At 44.1% G+C, this 15,161-nt stretch overlaps 1 protein-coding gene across 4 annotated transcripts; it reads left to right on the top strand.

The window, feature by feature from the left end:
• The first annotated feature begins 3,412 nt into the window (after positions 1-3,412).
• LOC127308926 (pathogenesis-related homeodomain protein) lies at positions 3,413-11,507 on the top strand. 4 transcript variants are annotated; one of them, XM_051339861.2, is made up of 11 exons: positions 3,413-3,572; positions 5,033-5,498; positions 6,176-6,341; positions 6,424-6,541; positions 7,076-7,191; positions 7,289-7,633; positions 7,796-7,993; positions 9,039-9,128; positions 9,453-9,503; positions 10,380-10,622; positions 10,758-11,507. In XM_051339861.2, the coding sequence occupies exons 2-11, from the start codon at positions 5,068-5,070 to the stop codon at positions 11,220-11,222; spliced, it is 2,223 nt and encodes a 740-aa protein (XP_051195821.1). In that variant the 5' UTR covers positions 3,413-3,572; positions 5,033-5,067; the 3' UTR covers positions 11,223-11,507. The 4 variants fall into 4 exon arrangements, with proteins under 4 accessions (XP_051195821.1, XP_051195819.1, XP_051195820.1 ...); XM_051339859.2 differs by having other exon boundaries at positions 7,763-7,993; XM_051339860.2 differs by having other exon boundaries at positions 7,289-7,666.
• Positions 11,508-15,161: the final 3,654 nt, after the last annotated feature.

The following is a 15,161-nucleotide window of genomic DNA, read 5'->3' as shown; positions in this document are numbered from 1 at the left end:
AAAACCCACAAAAGTAGGAGGTAGTAGGCAAAACAATACGTGTTGTGTAAGTGGAAAATTAGCAACTAGCTGCCACAGAATAATTGCTTTCATGGAGAGATGTCACTGACTTGTGAGTTTGTAATGTCTTTTCTATTAGAAACATGGGCATAAAGCAAAACTCTATTTCCACCCTTATTTAGGGAAGAACACCTTCCTGCAAGAATTGGGAAATAATTCCAAAATTACCCTACTTAGCCTGAACACAATTTTCTCATTTGGAGATTCCATGCTATTTCAATGAAACAGAACAAGCAGGTCTCCTATTAGTTTCTTACAAAAAAACTCAAACTTTGATAATTCAGTTGACCAACATACTTGATTACTTAAAGTGGCAGCGTGATAGCCAAATACTCCCTCCATACCTGTTTATTAGGGTATTATACATTTCGAGAAATTTTGTTGATCATTAATTTGGTTGACAGAATAAAGGATATATATCATTGGAAACTTCTTTTCAATATGAATCTAATGGTACGATCATGAGTAGCTAGCGTGGGGCTGTCCATATTAGAATGCAAGAGACATGTATACAAACGGATACACAACCGAGACATAGAGAACACATTTGCCTCCGTCAACTTACACAAATGATCAAGTAAAATGCACCATCAAGTCCAACAACACCAATTTAGGCACCAAATAAGGACGATGTAAAGGTTGTGACAATGCATTTCATTATGTACCTTATATGTTATAGTCATACCAAAACCGAAAACATGAAATCTGTAATATAGATGTGCCAAATTAATGGAAAATACAATAATGATCTTCATTCAAAGTGTCATGATTTTTTCTAATCATAGTTTTCCGTGAAATCTTAAAGTATGTTAGTTTTTTTGAACAAAGTATCCAAATCACAATTTCTTTGTGTTTTGGCATATTCTTCATAACTATAACTCATTGTGATACATATTGACCAAAATGGAATCATTTCCCACAAACCTTGTTTTTAGTGCCCAATATGCTGTGCCTCACCCCAACTTGCATATCCTAACGTGTAGCTATGTCTTATTCTACTAGCTACATGAATTTGAAATGTAAAAAACAATGTTACTTTGAGAAACCCGTTGAAATGTAAAAACAATGTTACTTTGAGAAACCCGTAGGATGCAGCCAGACACAATATGGTGTGTCGAAGGACATCATAACTCAACATAGTCAAGTGCACACCCCAATATCAAGTACACCATCATCTAAAAAAACAAAAATGTTCAAATGAATACAAAAATTCTGGTCCTACAAGTTAAAAATAGATATATGTGTTGATTGCACAAGAATTACCTAAGGGCATCTCCAACCCCACGACCCAAACGGACGTATTTGGTCGTCCGATTGTTGTCGTTTGGGTCGACCTCCGGAGACGCGGATAGATAATATGTCCGTGGCTTTTTTTTTGTTCCCCAACGCTGTGAGACCCAAATTATTTCTCTTCCCCGTCGAGCCATACTACTACTAGTTGGGCAAGAACATGTCCGGCGAGCTCCGCCCCGCCCCGTCGAGCCTCGGCCCGGCAGCCTCCGTCCCCGTCCCCGCCCCGGCGACCTCCGCCCCCACCCCACCACGCCCGGCGAGCTCCGCTGTGCCACGGGTCGCCAAGCCACGACGACCTCCGCCCCCGCCATGCCCTGGCGAGCTCCGCGCGTTCCCTTCCTGCCACGCCCCGGCCCAGGTCCGTCCCGCCCGCGTTGACCTGCGCCCGACGAGCTCGCCCGGCAGCCCCGCCCGCGTCGACCTCCGCCATCGTCCGTGCGTGCCCGCACAGGCCGACGCGGCCGGTGCCGCCTCGCCCGTGCCCGTGGCCGACGCGGCCGGCGGCGCCCGCCCATGCCTCGCGCGGACGGCTCCGCCACCGCCCGTGCGCGCCGCCCGTGGCCGACGCGGCCAACGCCTTCCTCACCCGTGCCCGCGCGTGGCCGACGCGGCCGGCGCGCGCCGCCCCGCCCCCGCCCCGTCCGTGGCCGACGCGGCCGACCGGATGGAGGCGCGGCCCCGTTCCTCGCCGCGTGCATGGCCCCGTCCGCCGCCGTGGGCATGCGGTCCCGTCCGCCGCCGCCCTTGAGGCGCGCCTGAGGCGCCCATGCAGTCCGCGCTGCCCCGTTCGACGCCGTCGGCGTGGCTGCAAGCTCGCAGCGGGCGCTGCCCCTTTCGACGTCGCCGACGCGGCTCCAAGCTCGCCGGGGGCACGGAGCTTGTTTCGCCTCCGGCGACTTCCGGCAGGTGTGAAAAAAGGGAGGCGGCGGCGACGGGTGCCTCCATGAGTAGGCGACGACGATAGTCCACAAGGCGAGCCAAACTCCGACGGCTGTACCAATGATTTTCATGGGAGAAAGGAGGACATAGGAGAGAGAATGCTGCGGGATCTACTGGGTTGCCTTTGTCTCTCTGTCAAATGGGCCAGAACGCGTGTCCGGCCGGACAGAACGACCACAAATGGACGCCCGCTCGTGTCCGGCTCGACCCAAATCGCTCCCAAATTTGAGTCAGTTTTGGGTCAAATCGGACGCTGGGAGTATCCGCTTTTACGATGGGTTGCCCCGCTGGGTGCAGTTTTGACCCATCCGGACTCATCCGGAGTCCGTTTTTGGGTTTGGGTCCCCCGGTTGGAGATGCCCTAAGCGCGTGACACATGTCGTGAGAGTTGCCCCTTTTGGTTCCACTACATTGGCTATTTCCTGTCTAGTTGTTCATGAAAACCAAACCAAAAGTGTAAGAGAGCTACCTCTTTATAAGGATAGAGTTACAAATACAATGTCTTTCACAAGAAAATGTGGGGTGGAAAACAAGTAAAAGCAAAGCACAAGTATACATTTGAAAGTTTGTTAGATTGTGAAAAAAGTATGGTAAGTTTGGGAGGCGATGTTCTACTAACATGTACAATTTCAAGTTCATAACCAAATTCGTTTATGAGGAATGAGAAAACCAAACTGAGCAACAAACAGTGAAAAAAGTATACTATAGTTATTTTAGTGTATTTTTTTTGTTCTTATATCCAAAAATGAGTTTGAAATCATGTTTATAAAAATCACATTTCTAACATATACAAAATATACTTTCTCTAAACATGGATTTCATGGAGATTTTAATATAAACTACTAACTTAGCCTCCACCGAATACTTTTTCCATCTTCACCTACCAAATCAGCAATATTGCACTCAGATTTACACACATCAATTCGTCAATTCTAACGTGTGTGTACATTTGGTGGTATGTACAATTCCATTTACAATTTTGAATGCTATACCATCCATGTGGAAACGTGCCTCGCGAGCCCCCGTACGCACTTTGCATCTGGAATCGCGCTCTACTAAATTCCCCATTTAATCGCCGCTGTCATCTAAATTCCAGTCTAATCCCCGTTTACACCTCGCCCGTGTTCTTCTTCCCATAAACCTTTCTCTCCTTCCTCCTCACCCTCCCTCTCTCAGATTCACCTCCCCAGATTCCGGCCTCCCTCGCTTCGCCGGCCGCCGCCTCCCACCGAAGCGCAGCTGCCGGCCTCCTCCCAATCGAAGGAATTATCTTCACAGAGGTGCCCCCCTTCTCCTTCTCCTCCTCCTCCTCCTCCTCCTCCCCTCCTCTGCTGCTGGGCTTTCTTGGAGCGGAGATCCACCGGGGCTTCGGTTAGCCCTGGCCTCCTCGCATTTCTACGCGTCTTCTCCTTGGTCCTTCTCGTTCCTCTGAGTAAAACCGGCGGGTTCTGGAACCTAGGTGGGATGCGCAAGCTAGTGTAGACGCTGGCCGACCCTAATCTCCGCTGAAGGCCTCGAACAGGAGCGCGCTTGTGGCGGCGCCGGCGCCGGGAAAGACGGCGAGCTGCGCCTGAGCGGGCAAAGATTCAGGAATTTCTGGGTGGGGGAGCCTCGCGTGACTTGGGTACAGGGTGGAAGACCAATCGACCCTCCATGAATCCATAGATTCCATAGACCTGCTGCTACTACTACTAGCACCAAGTTCCATTTCGAGAACTTTGTACTGGTGAATTGGTTGTTCCGACTTTTAAAAATGAGATCTTCCTGTAGCGCTTGTCCTGGAATGTGGATGCCCTGGTTGGGTCTGAGATCTGAATGTCCCCCCATTGATCCCCTTGTGCGAGGATGGCATCCGCCAGGACGCCGTTCTCTTTCCGTAAGATCATCTGGGAAGCTAGAGCGCCGCCAAATTGCAGTTTCTTCCTCTTGCTTGCCCCGCAACACCGTTGTGGAAGGTCGCCCCCAACCTCTCCAAGCCTGATACAACCAAACACATTTTTAGTGTACGTTTGGTTCACGCCAAATTTCTGGCGACGCCAGTATTTTGGCGAGTGATTCCTCCGCCCATGGATTACCAACTGTTGGCAAAAAATATAATACACAGGGCCGCACGACCTGGGCTTGGTCTAGCCAAAATTTTGGTAGTCAACCATGCGGCAGTCGATGGACACGGGCGTTCCAATTTTTTTGGTTAGGCCTACATTGGCTCAAAACCAAACACACCATTAGTCTTAGCTTGGCATGTCTGGCTTCTTGTGTTGCGCTGGGCTGGGTGCATGTATGGCGGTTTCGCGCCTTGGCGTTTTGATGCCAACGGCTGTATGTTTCCAATTTCGATATCTAGCTTGCACCAAGTGTAGTATATAGATGCCTTTGTAATAGATGTATGACTAAGTAACTGAGAATGTTGGATACAGCATGAAAGGTCCAAATGTCTATTTATTAATAACACGCTATAGCCGGAGCATTTTCTTTTTGTTAGGTGTTACTACCAAATATGTTACGGTAGGGAATTATATGGAGAACACGTTCGGTGTATCGTCCCAATGCGCGACGCCAGGCGGAGCCGCCTGATCTGGTGCTGCTGGTGCCACCATGAGATCATGATGAAAAAAGTGATGACGTGGTGGTCCATGCAGCCGTTGTGCTGTATTGCTGTCTATATGTTAAATAGTTCCGTAACACACTCATCATGATATCCCATTCAGCTTTCCAGTTAACATATTATTTATGGTAATAGGTCTCAGTCGGATGTAATGCTCTCCAGTTCTAACAATGAATAATTCAGAAAAGAAGTCGGTGCGCTCCATCCCTCCAAGATCATCACAGCGGAAAAAACAGTCCTCTTCTGAGTTGGTTTCTTCACCAAAAAGACCAAGTCGCCGCAATACCTCCAGCAGTTATAAACAAGACCATTGTTCTCCTCCCAAGAGAACAGTAAGAACTGTCAGGAATACTAATCTGGCAAAATATATAAAGGACAAATATTATCGTAGTCCTCTGAGCCAGCGGCGGGCTTCAAATACCGTTACTGGAAAAACTGCAACAGGACCAGTTAGGAAAAGGAAACGGAAACGGAGAAGGCACAATACTGATTGTGACGAGGCAACTCGCTTGGAAAGAAGAGCAAGGTATTTGCTGATCAAAATAAAAGCGGAGCAGAATTTACTAGATGCATACTCTGGAGATGGCTGGAATGGGAAAAGGTGTGCACTATTCTCTCTCTCACTATAGATGACTAACTGCTGGTAAAGGAAAATCTTAATCCATCTAATCTTACTGCATGCCATAAATAAAAAGGAAAAAGTACTTGTAATTATTTTATGGAGTCCAGCATGAAAAAATGTAAAGCATGTTACGGTTTGATGTTACTCCAGTGTTTAGAACAACTATGCGCATGAATTTATATATGGGATTTGTAAATATTTTGTGCCTTGAAAACATATCAAAACTGATATAGTTTTACCACTTACAGCTTGTTTCTTATAGGAGGATAACAATACTTCCTAAGTTCATTGGCAGTGGCTATTGATGACTGATCAATTCAGATTCTCATTATTTAAAAATAATGTTGATATGCTTATTTGTGGGAACTACCCATTGGACGATTAGTTCATGACTTGACGTCCATTTATTTTTAGATAAAAAAGTGTACCGGATTAGCTTTTGTCACTGAGTGGTGTAAGCTAAGTCTGATTTGCATTTCAAATGTCATGATAGAATCATGCAAAGAGGTCATATAATTGCTCTCTAATATATGTTTTGCACTTCCACTTCCTGTTGCACATGTCTCCTTCCTCTTTTTGCCTGTTTGCTTTTAAGTTTCTTAAAGTAAAATAAGAGTGTGATAGTTATATTAACTGAAGGTTACTTTTCCAAACAGCCGAGAGAAATTAAAGCCAGAGAAGGAGCTGCAGCGTGCTACTAAACAGATCATTAAATGCAAAATTGCTATCCGTGATATCATCCATCAACTTGATTTGTATAGTTCTAGTGGGAACATGGATGATTCTGTGATGCCCCCAGATCACTCTGTCAATCCTGATAATGTATGTATATCATCAAGTCAATGTCATACTCCCTACTTCCATACTATTATGCAACTGATGGAATCAATATTCTTTTTGCTAGACCATATGTTCAAAATGCAAGTCTCAAGAATCAGTTCCCGACAATAAATTTATCTTCTGTGAAGGGGCTTGCAAAATGGCGTATCACCAGAAATGTTCGGAACCTCCTTTAGAGAAAAGTTGGTATTCTTTCTCGTTTTTGTTTCGAACTATTAGGCTGCACATGTTTTTGTTACATGCATACACTCGTCCTTGGGTGGTGTAAAGTTTAGAAATTTCATCTTGATCACCTGAAACACTTCTTCTGCTTTTGGTTATGTTTCCGTGTTACTTGGGCAAACTATAGTAGCAAATGGAATCAAAAGATATCTGTAGTTCTGTACTGATGTAAATTATGTAACTGTGTTTTCCAATACCAAATAATCTTAACCAGACAATGTGTATCTTACACATCTCTTATGGACGACTATCCTTCATTAAACAAGTTGTCAGATTGAATTGTGTTTTTTCTTTTGAAATATTGTCTCTTAGTTACTTGCTCTCTAACATATGTTAGCTCAGGTCGTCAGTGCCTACATTTAAGAAATAGTTTTCTTGTTATTTGAGCGTTCAGATTTTTATTAATTCATTCCTTTATTTTGGAGTTGTACCCATTGGACTGGTGCAATTGTTGGCTTACAATGTACCTGTCTTTGTATTGTGCTATCTCTCAGTTCATTCTACTGGTGGTCGTGGATGGCTTTGTAAATTCTGCTTGTGTAAGATGGAAATTTTAGAAGCTGTCAATGCACATTTAGGAACAAGCCTTACAGTGACGTGCCCCTCTAAAGTAAGTCCTTTTCATTTTTTGCATCCACTTCTTTTGTAGTTTTTACGTTCAAGGATGTTATCCTATTCAGTCAATCTTGACAACTTGCTTTCTATAGGATATTTTTAAGGAAGCAACTGAAAATATAGACTCTGAAGATGGACCAGGAGAGGATTGGTTATCTGAGTATTCAGGTGATGAGGACTACGACCCTGAAGAAAATGACTCCATGAGCAGCAGCCTAGATAGTGGTGAAGGAAGTATATCGGATGACTCTAATTGTTCGGGAAGTCCACTCTATTCTCCAAACGATGATATTCCAGGCTTTATATCAGCAGATTTCACTGACGCTGAAGGATTCTACACCAATTCAAACTTAGGAATTGATTCTGGGGATGATTGTGTGGACATGCTTACCTACCAAAGGCCAAAGAGAGAGGTTGACTATAAAAGACTTAATGAGGTGTATTTCGCTGAACAAAACATATATTTTTCGGTACTACAATTTAAGGAAGTGCATTTGATTTAGCCATGTGTTGTGTATTGTTTCACCTTTAGTAAGTTATTTGACAGAACTAAGTTGGATCAACAGGTTGGAACTTTGACTGCCTTTCACCCTTCACAGGAAATGTTTGGAAAGCTGACTGAGAATGAAAAACAGAGTGAAGATGAAGACTGGGGTATTAATAGGAGAAAGAAAAGAAGAGTGGATTCATCTGGTGTTAGAATCAACTCTGCCGAGGGTTTCTCCGATCTCAAATCAAATGAGAAAGTCCAACCGCAGAAGAGAAAACTTTTCCGAATTCCTCCTGAGGCAGTTGAGGTAGGCGGTGATGTTAGCTAACATGTCACTATTAACTTTTTTTTTCGGAAAAATGGTAATTTGATACAAATACCTCAAGTTTTGGGCAAAAAGGAAAAAATAACCCATACATGCTGCGGTACTCCCAAAAAGAGAAAAAACAGAAAACAACACCCACAATATTCCAATAAGGGCACCATCCAACTTCGCATAGACAAACCTTCTTTGTCCACACCCTGCTCTCATGACCCTTGGACACACAGATAGCAACACCATCTAATTGCCCACATGCGCGTGCCCAAGTTCCCATCTGTTGCCCTCGCTGCGGAGGGATGGGATAGAGTGCAGGCTCGTCTTTCAAGTGGTTGGCTTGAGAGTTGCAGGAGTGTGGTGTGGAGGAAGAAGGCTCACCTTTATGATGGCTGATGGTGTCTTGATTGGAGTGCATACAAGTGGGTGTTTTCTATTTTCTGAGAGTAGTCCACATGTTGTATAAGGTTTTTTTACCGGTATTCTCAATAAAAAAATAGATATACTGATTATATTTTCTTTAGCTAATTAACACCACCATTTACCTAGACTGCTACAATAGGAATTCTGAGAAGTTTTCTTTGCGATTACATTTCCATCTCATGACATTTCTTAGATGCACCCTAAAATTATGAATTTTTTGTGTGGATGTAGTCAGCTTTAACATGAAACTGTGAATTTTTCATTCAAAATATGACCAAGCAGTCTATACTAACAAAAATAAGAGTCAAGTTAATAATATTGTAGTTTAAAGTTTACAAGTCTTGTTTTTTTATTTTGCGTGCAGGCCATAGATGGCCCATATTTTTTGTTGAAGTCTTACAGATTCAGATGTTATAGGATGAAGTACGTCCGCAAAAAGAATCATAATTTTTTAAAACATGGACACATGTTCACGTAACCTGCACTCCACCTGATGATTATAATGAGATTTCATATTGAGCTTATTGTGCCTGCAACTGTGAAAATGTGTTGTTTACATCAGGTTCAATCTTCCTTACCGCATTCTCATGTTCTCTTCATTTTGCTAAACTAGGTGCTGCGTAAAGCTTTTGCTGAAAATGAGCTTCCAGCCCGAGATGTGAAAGAAAATCTCTCTGCAGAATTGGGTATTTCTTTTGAAAAGGTTTGTTGTGTTCGACTGAATGAATCTAACAGCTGTATATTACTGTACAGCTGTATATTACTGAGTACAGATTGCGTACACATGATTATTGACCTGAGTTTCATTCTGCTAGTTAATCACCCTTGGGCACTGACTGGGGCGTACAGTACACTTCTTTAAAATATATTTATTTTATAACTGCTACTCATAACATTAAGGTCATAGTATAGTTGATTGCTCTTTCGTTTCTTATAAATTATCATGGACATGCCATATTTGAAAGTTCAGAAGTATCAGCAGCTTTTGAAAAAGTGAGTCACTAACCTATGTCTGATCCATTTACAGATTGACAAGTGGTTCAAAAATACAAGGTGCGCTGCTCTCAGAGATCGCAAGGCATGCATTTCTATCTCATGATTATTCATTCTTGGTGTTTTCATTGATTCTTTAGCATGTGTTTCCATTCTCACTTGGTCTCCAGTGTTCGATACAGTTATGGATATTTCTCCCTTTTTTTGTTCTATCTGCTCCATGCAAACATTTCAGTGCTGAATACTCTCCCAGAAAAGAAGTCCACTTTTCAATCCTGAACTATGGCAAATGTTCATTTTCCACCTTGAACTGTCAAACCGTTTGTAATGCTACCTTGAACTATTAAAACAGTCCACTTTTTACCCTCAAGTGGGTTCACAGGTGATTTGGACTGACTTGGTGCACCTCAATGCCACGCAGCTGGCATGTCATCAAATTCCATTTTCTCTTCTATAATATTTTCTTCCATTTCCAATATATTTTGTCAAAACTTTTAATCTAGTAGATGGTATACTTTTTTCTAGATTGTTTATTTTAGCAGTGTTTTATCTGTTCATGCCAGTGACTGTGTTTGACATCTATGATGTGGCACCCACGTCTCCCGGTACCCACTGTCTCAGTTCAAGGATGCAAAGTCAAAGTGTTATTGAGTTCAGGCTTGAAAAGTGAACTTAGTTTAGGGTTGTAAAGTGGTCTTATTTTAACAGTGATAGTGTTCATTCCATACCTGAACCTGTGGTTTTTGTAAGTGCACGAATGACAAATCATTTCTTTCGATCCATTTTACTACTGAAGTAAATACAGTCATGAGATGCATAAACTGTGCTATTTTTCAAGTACCTTGTTCCTTCTTCACAAACTTCTGAAAAATAAATGACACCTGTTCCAATTTTGTCTTTGAATATATCTTATGGTTATACATTCAACACACAGTTTTCGTAACACTAGCGTTGTCTGCAGGCTGAAGGAAGTAGTTACATTGATGGTCGCAGCAAAGGCTCGAGAAGGAGTGTTGAAAAAGCTGGAAGTTCAGTCAAGGTTGATTCAGTGGATAATTCACACCTTCCTTTGACTGAAATCATTAATGTACCTACACAACTACCAGTATTTCTCGAGAAGGGAAAGCCAGAGTCAACTGGTAGCACAGCAAGGAGGAGGCTACACAATAAAGGAGCTTCCTTGCATCTGACTGGCGAAGTCAAGGTACAAAGACAAAACTTTGATTGCGTTTATCTTTGGTAATTTGCAGATCCAATGTGAATAAACAACGAACTCAAGCTTGAATAATCTACTGTTATTAAATTCGTTTAGTTGACTGTAGTCTTCACATATTTGCAGGAGAGTACATCACCTACAATGAAGCCTTGCTCGAACACACACCCTAGTCATCTAGCAGGTTGCCACATCAGCACGGAGAACACTGGCCCCTCCATTGATCCTTTCTTCGATGCGATCCTGGCATACCCCACCATCAGCACTGATGACAGAGTTGTTTCTGGGGAGGACCCTGTGGCCTTTGATGACGATCCGTTCCTGGATGTGATGCTAGGAAATCGTGACGTCTATACTGAGGTGAGAGTCGCTTCTCCCGAGGACGTGAAGCGGCCGTTGGACGACCAACCTCTCTTGGATGTGATGGAGAATGTGTGCGGGCTTGAGTACAGGCTGCAGAGACTGAAGGAGGGCATGCTATCATCATCAGCGGCAGGTGGCATTGGAACCGCTGAGCGTGACTCACAAAACCAGCTAGTGGTTCTTGTACCAGCTGCTGAGCTGAAGGACAAACCGCAGCCTGGCATCTGAAATTCCGAATGCAAATGCATACTCCACATGGGCATTGTCTATAGGAGTTTATATAGAAGAATATAGTGTAGAGAGAAAAGAAATTAGTGGCTATAGTCCAGGGTTCTTGCTGACAAGGCAAGGCCTGGTGTCTTTCTGGGGCCTCAACAGTGGTCATACTGTATGTCAGATGAAAGTTTACCGTCTGTGTTATTATACATGTCAGATGTTACTGGTCTAAATGGGCTAAGTTGTACACCTTTTGGGGTTCAAACTTTTTGATTAGAATCATGTTTGGTACACAAATTTTGGTGACCTGAACTCCCAGTTTGACCTGGCAGTAAAAATCCATAGATTTGTTTACAAAGGTGCTTGCATTTGATGGAATGGCTCGTGTCAGCCTCTCAAGGAAGTGTCTCCTTCATTACAAATTGTTGTGTAAGAAATCATGTTATATTTCTGATTTATTTTTATAGATACCAACGTAAGATATTGCAAGACATAAAGTAGTGCTTCCAGGGGTGGTCACTTTGAAATAAAAAGCTAAACCGAGCAACCGTAATTCCTGGTTGGTTTCACAGATGTTCACAATTTAGGAAATGTAGAACTTTAGAGATGTTGCTGATTTCAATAACATGCACTTTGGAAGAGACAAAGCCTACAGAACAGACATTTGTAGTCCAAAAAATCTCACACCCAAACAAGCAGTCAGGCAGAACACCTTAGGTTGCTAGATTGCTAGCTGCTCACCCGCAATATCAAATCTCTTTTTTTTTTTTGCGTTTAACTAGAGAGCTTTATTCAAACATAAACGCTCGCTGGACAGTCAGCCAGAAGGCAGCTGAACAGAAAGCTAGGAGTCTCGTCCATCCAGCTCTCGGTCACATTCAGAGTGCTCGCACGCTTTGCACAAAGATGCGCCGGGTAGTTGGATGTCCTTATTACATGCTGAATATCAAAAGAAATAAACGACGAAGCTAGCTCTCCAATCTCTTCTAACAAAGGAGCCACAATACATCGGGAATTGTGGCGAGTCTTCCAGAGGTTAACTACCTCCATACAGTCCGTCTCCATGATCACTCGTGAGATGCCACGAAGTCTGGCGAAGAGAACCCCTTCACGCAGCGCCATGCTCTCAGCAATGAGAGGATCCGTGATCCCAAGAAGAGGCTTACTCCAAGCACCAATAAGGCGGTCGGAGGAGCGTGCGACACCCCCTGCGCCTCCTTTGCCATCCGCGAAATTGATCGCGCCGTCGGTGTTGATTTTGACACAACCTGCATCAGGAGGGCGCCAGCCGTGTCCAGGCAGCATAGTCAGCTGCTTAGGAATATCCAGGAGGGTCAGCGCCTCCCTCGTTGCCTTCATTACATACACCGGATCAGAAAGCTCATGGTCATGTTTCCACCGATTACGAGAATGCCAAATGGACCACATCACCGTGATGATTTTTGCCCGATCATGATCCGTGAAACGCTGGTCGCAAAGAATATCCTTTGCCCAAGTACTCGGATGTAGTCTCGGCAGATCAATATCAAGCCATCTCCGAGCTTCATCCCAAAACGTTCTCGCATGAGAACATGTGATCATAGCATGCATCAAGTCTTCATCGTCTGCAATATCAAATCTCTGTGAAGTGACAACTTAGCTACATCAGAGAAAGAGAAGTAACAGGCCCAGCCACGAAATGTTAACTCCATGCATTCATCCTTAACGTATACATACACCCACAAATATTACTCCACCGAGACTGGAGATACAATGGCCACCGAGACTTTTCCACGAAAAATCTACTGGCATCATTTTAACACGACAGACATACCTACACCTGAGCTTTTGTGTACGCAAATATAATGAGTTGTCACTCTCCTGATTCCTGAACTTTCCAAACGGCACGATTCTATCAGGAACGAGCGCAGAAAAGGATAAGGAAGATGAAAAATCTTCGATAAGAGCCCGTGAAACCGGAAGGTACACTTGCACTTTGCACGGTCGATTGCGTCGACCTATCCGTGCGGTGATCTCGTGCTCATACGTTTTAGCAAGTACACAGGTACAGCGCGTGCATTATCCTGCGGCAAACGGTGGATGGTTGATGAGGCCACGTGTCCCTATTCCTCACCATCCATCAGCTAGAGAGAGTCAGAGAGAGACGCAAAGTGACAGAATTGTGAGATGATAAGATGGCTGCAGGGGCAGGTCATGGGTTTTTGCTGCTGATGGTGACAGAGGAAACATTGTCACTGTGCCCAATATACCCATCTCAACGTTTCGCACTGCTGCTCCTTGGGTGATGTGATTTGCTGGATACTACCATACCAGTAGATCTCCTGTAGTTTGCTTGGCGCTTCTTTGACAGCAAATTGAATATTATTCTCCACATGTCTAACAAGATATGTTTGATTATCTTTTTTATATAGATATAATTGGGTATAAACCTGACTTCAAATTAATATAGACAGCCGGTCAATATAAGTTGTTGAGAAGAACCACTTACAAAAAAGATAAAATCCTAAGATAAAACGAAAGTAGACCAAAATTACACTACATCGAGCACCAAATAATTGCCATCGGAACGATGCCGATTAGGAGGAACGCTTGCTAGGCAGGCAAAGTTGTTGGGCGGAAGCTTATCCTAGAGTCTGTGAGCAAGAACAAGCGCTGCACGCTGCCGAGACACACACTACACCATCGTTGGCAGTGACACAAGCAAAAGGAAACAATGCTCGACATCAGAGACGGTGCCACAACATATGGACCAAGCTTGACATCGAAGAAGAACGCAGAATAACCACCAAAGCAGACATGTCGAAACTAGGAGGACTCAAGCTTCGAGGCGGTGCCCCAAGGAGGTCATGGCACGGTAGTGCCACCATTGACTTGCCTGAAAGCCGTCGATGTGTCCGCCATCTAGAACCGTCGCTCCGGCGTCCGAGAGAAACCAACCTCACCCGCGTCCTAGCGGAGGGATGGCAACGGTTGCTCTAGCAGAGACACTCAGTGGTCGCTGAAATTGTCATCTCTAAACGAGATGCAGACTACATCTTACGTGTACGTGCGACTTTTATAACATGCAAGAAATTTGGTTGTAGGCAACAAGAACTCTCGGCTGGCTACAGTTGCGACCTACAGTGTAGTGACTGTATGAACAAGAACAGGTGGTATTCGGTCGTGCGCACCCATGCTTTTATTCCGACCGATTGGTTCTGGAGGGAGCGGCGCGAAGCTCTTTTTCTGTGTTGACATCAAGTGACTATGGATCCATGATGAAAGTTGGAAGAAGAGAAGTTCATGAAGGCCGGAGGGGAGGACTAGCTAAGGGAGGTTCAAGTCTCCGCGCTGTTGAGGGACTTGCTTGGTGTTCCGGGCTTCACAGCAGCGGTATGAAAGTGGGGGCGACAACACAGGTGAAGTTCAGAGTCCTACCTTTCAGGGTGAAAACCCAAGGTCTGACCTTAACTGGTTGTGCCTGACAATGACCTTGTTGGAGGCATTGTTTTGAGAGCGGGGACTATCTTCAGGGTGAAAACCTAAGATCGTTGATCGGGCGACGACGGTGTTAGAGCACTGTTCCCTTCTTGGAGGCGTCGTTTTTGGAGAGTCTGTATTTCAGGTGTTGTTTTGGTGGTGGATGTATTGCTGTTGTTAGGCCCGAGATACTGTAGCGGGACTTTTGTTTCTTAGTTTTCTTTTCCTTTTTTTGGCTGTGTGCATCCGTAGTGCCATTAGGGTGGTGCGTTGTTGCAGAGGCTGGGTGTAATTGGTATCTTTTTGATATTAATATATTCCCTTTATCGAAAAAAAAAATGAACAAGAACAGGGGTAAGCTAGCAGAATGTAAAATTCCGTCCGTGTAAGCGCTCTTTCACTATGCTAAAACACTTGACTCGTGCAAGCTCTGTCGTCTCTCACATTTCGCATCAGTTGTTTAAACTCTCTCCCTCTTTGCGTGACTCACTG

Source organism: Lolium perenne, chromosome 6, assembly GCF_019359855.2.
Source record: "Lolium perenne isolate Kyuss_39 chromosome 6, Kyuss_2.0, whole genome shotgun sequence".
NCBI classification, from domain to species: Eukaryota; Viridiplantae; Streptophyta; class Magnoliopsida; order Poales; family Poaceae; genus Lolium; species Lolium perenne.
Note: the sequence above shows the minus strand (reverse complement) of the source record. Positions and strands in the feature narration are given on the sequence as shown.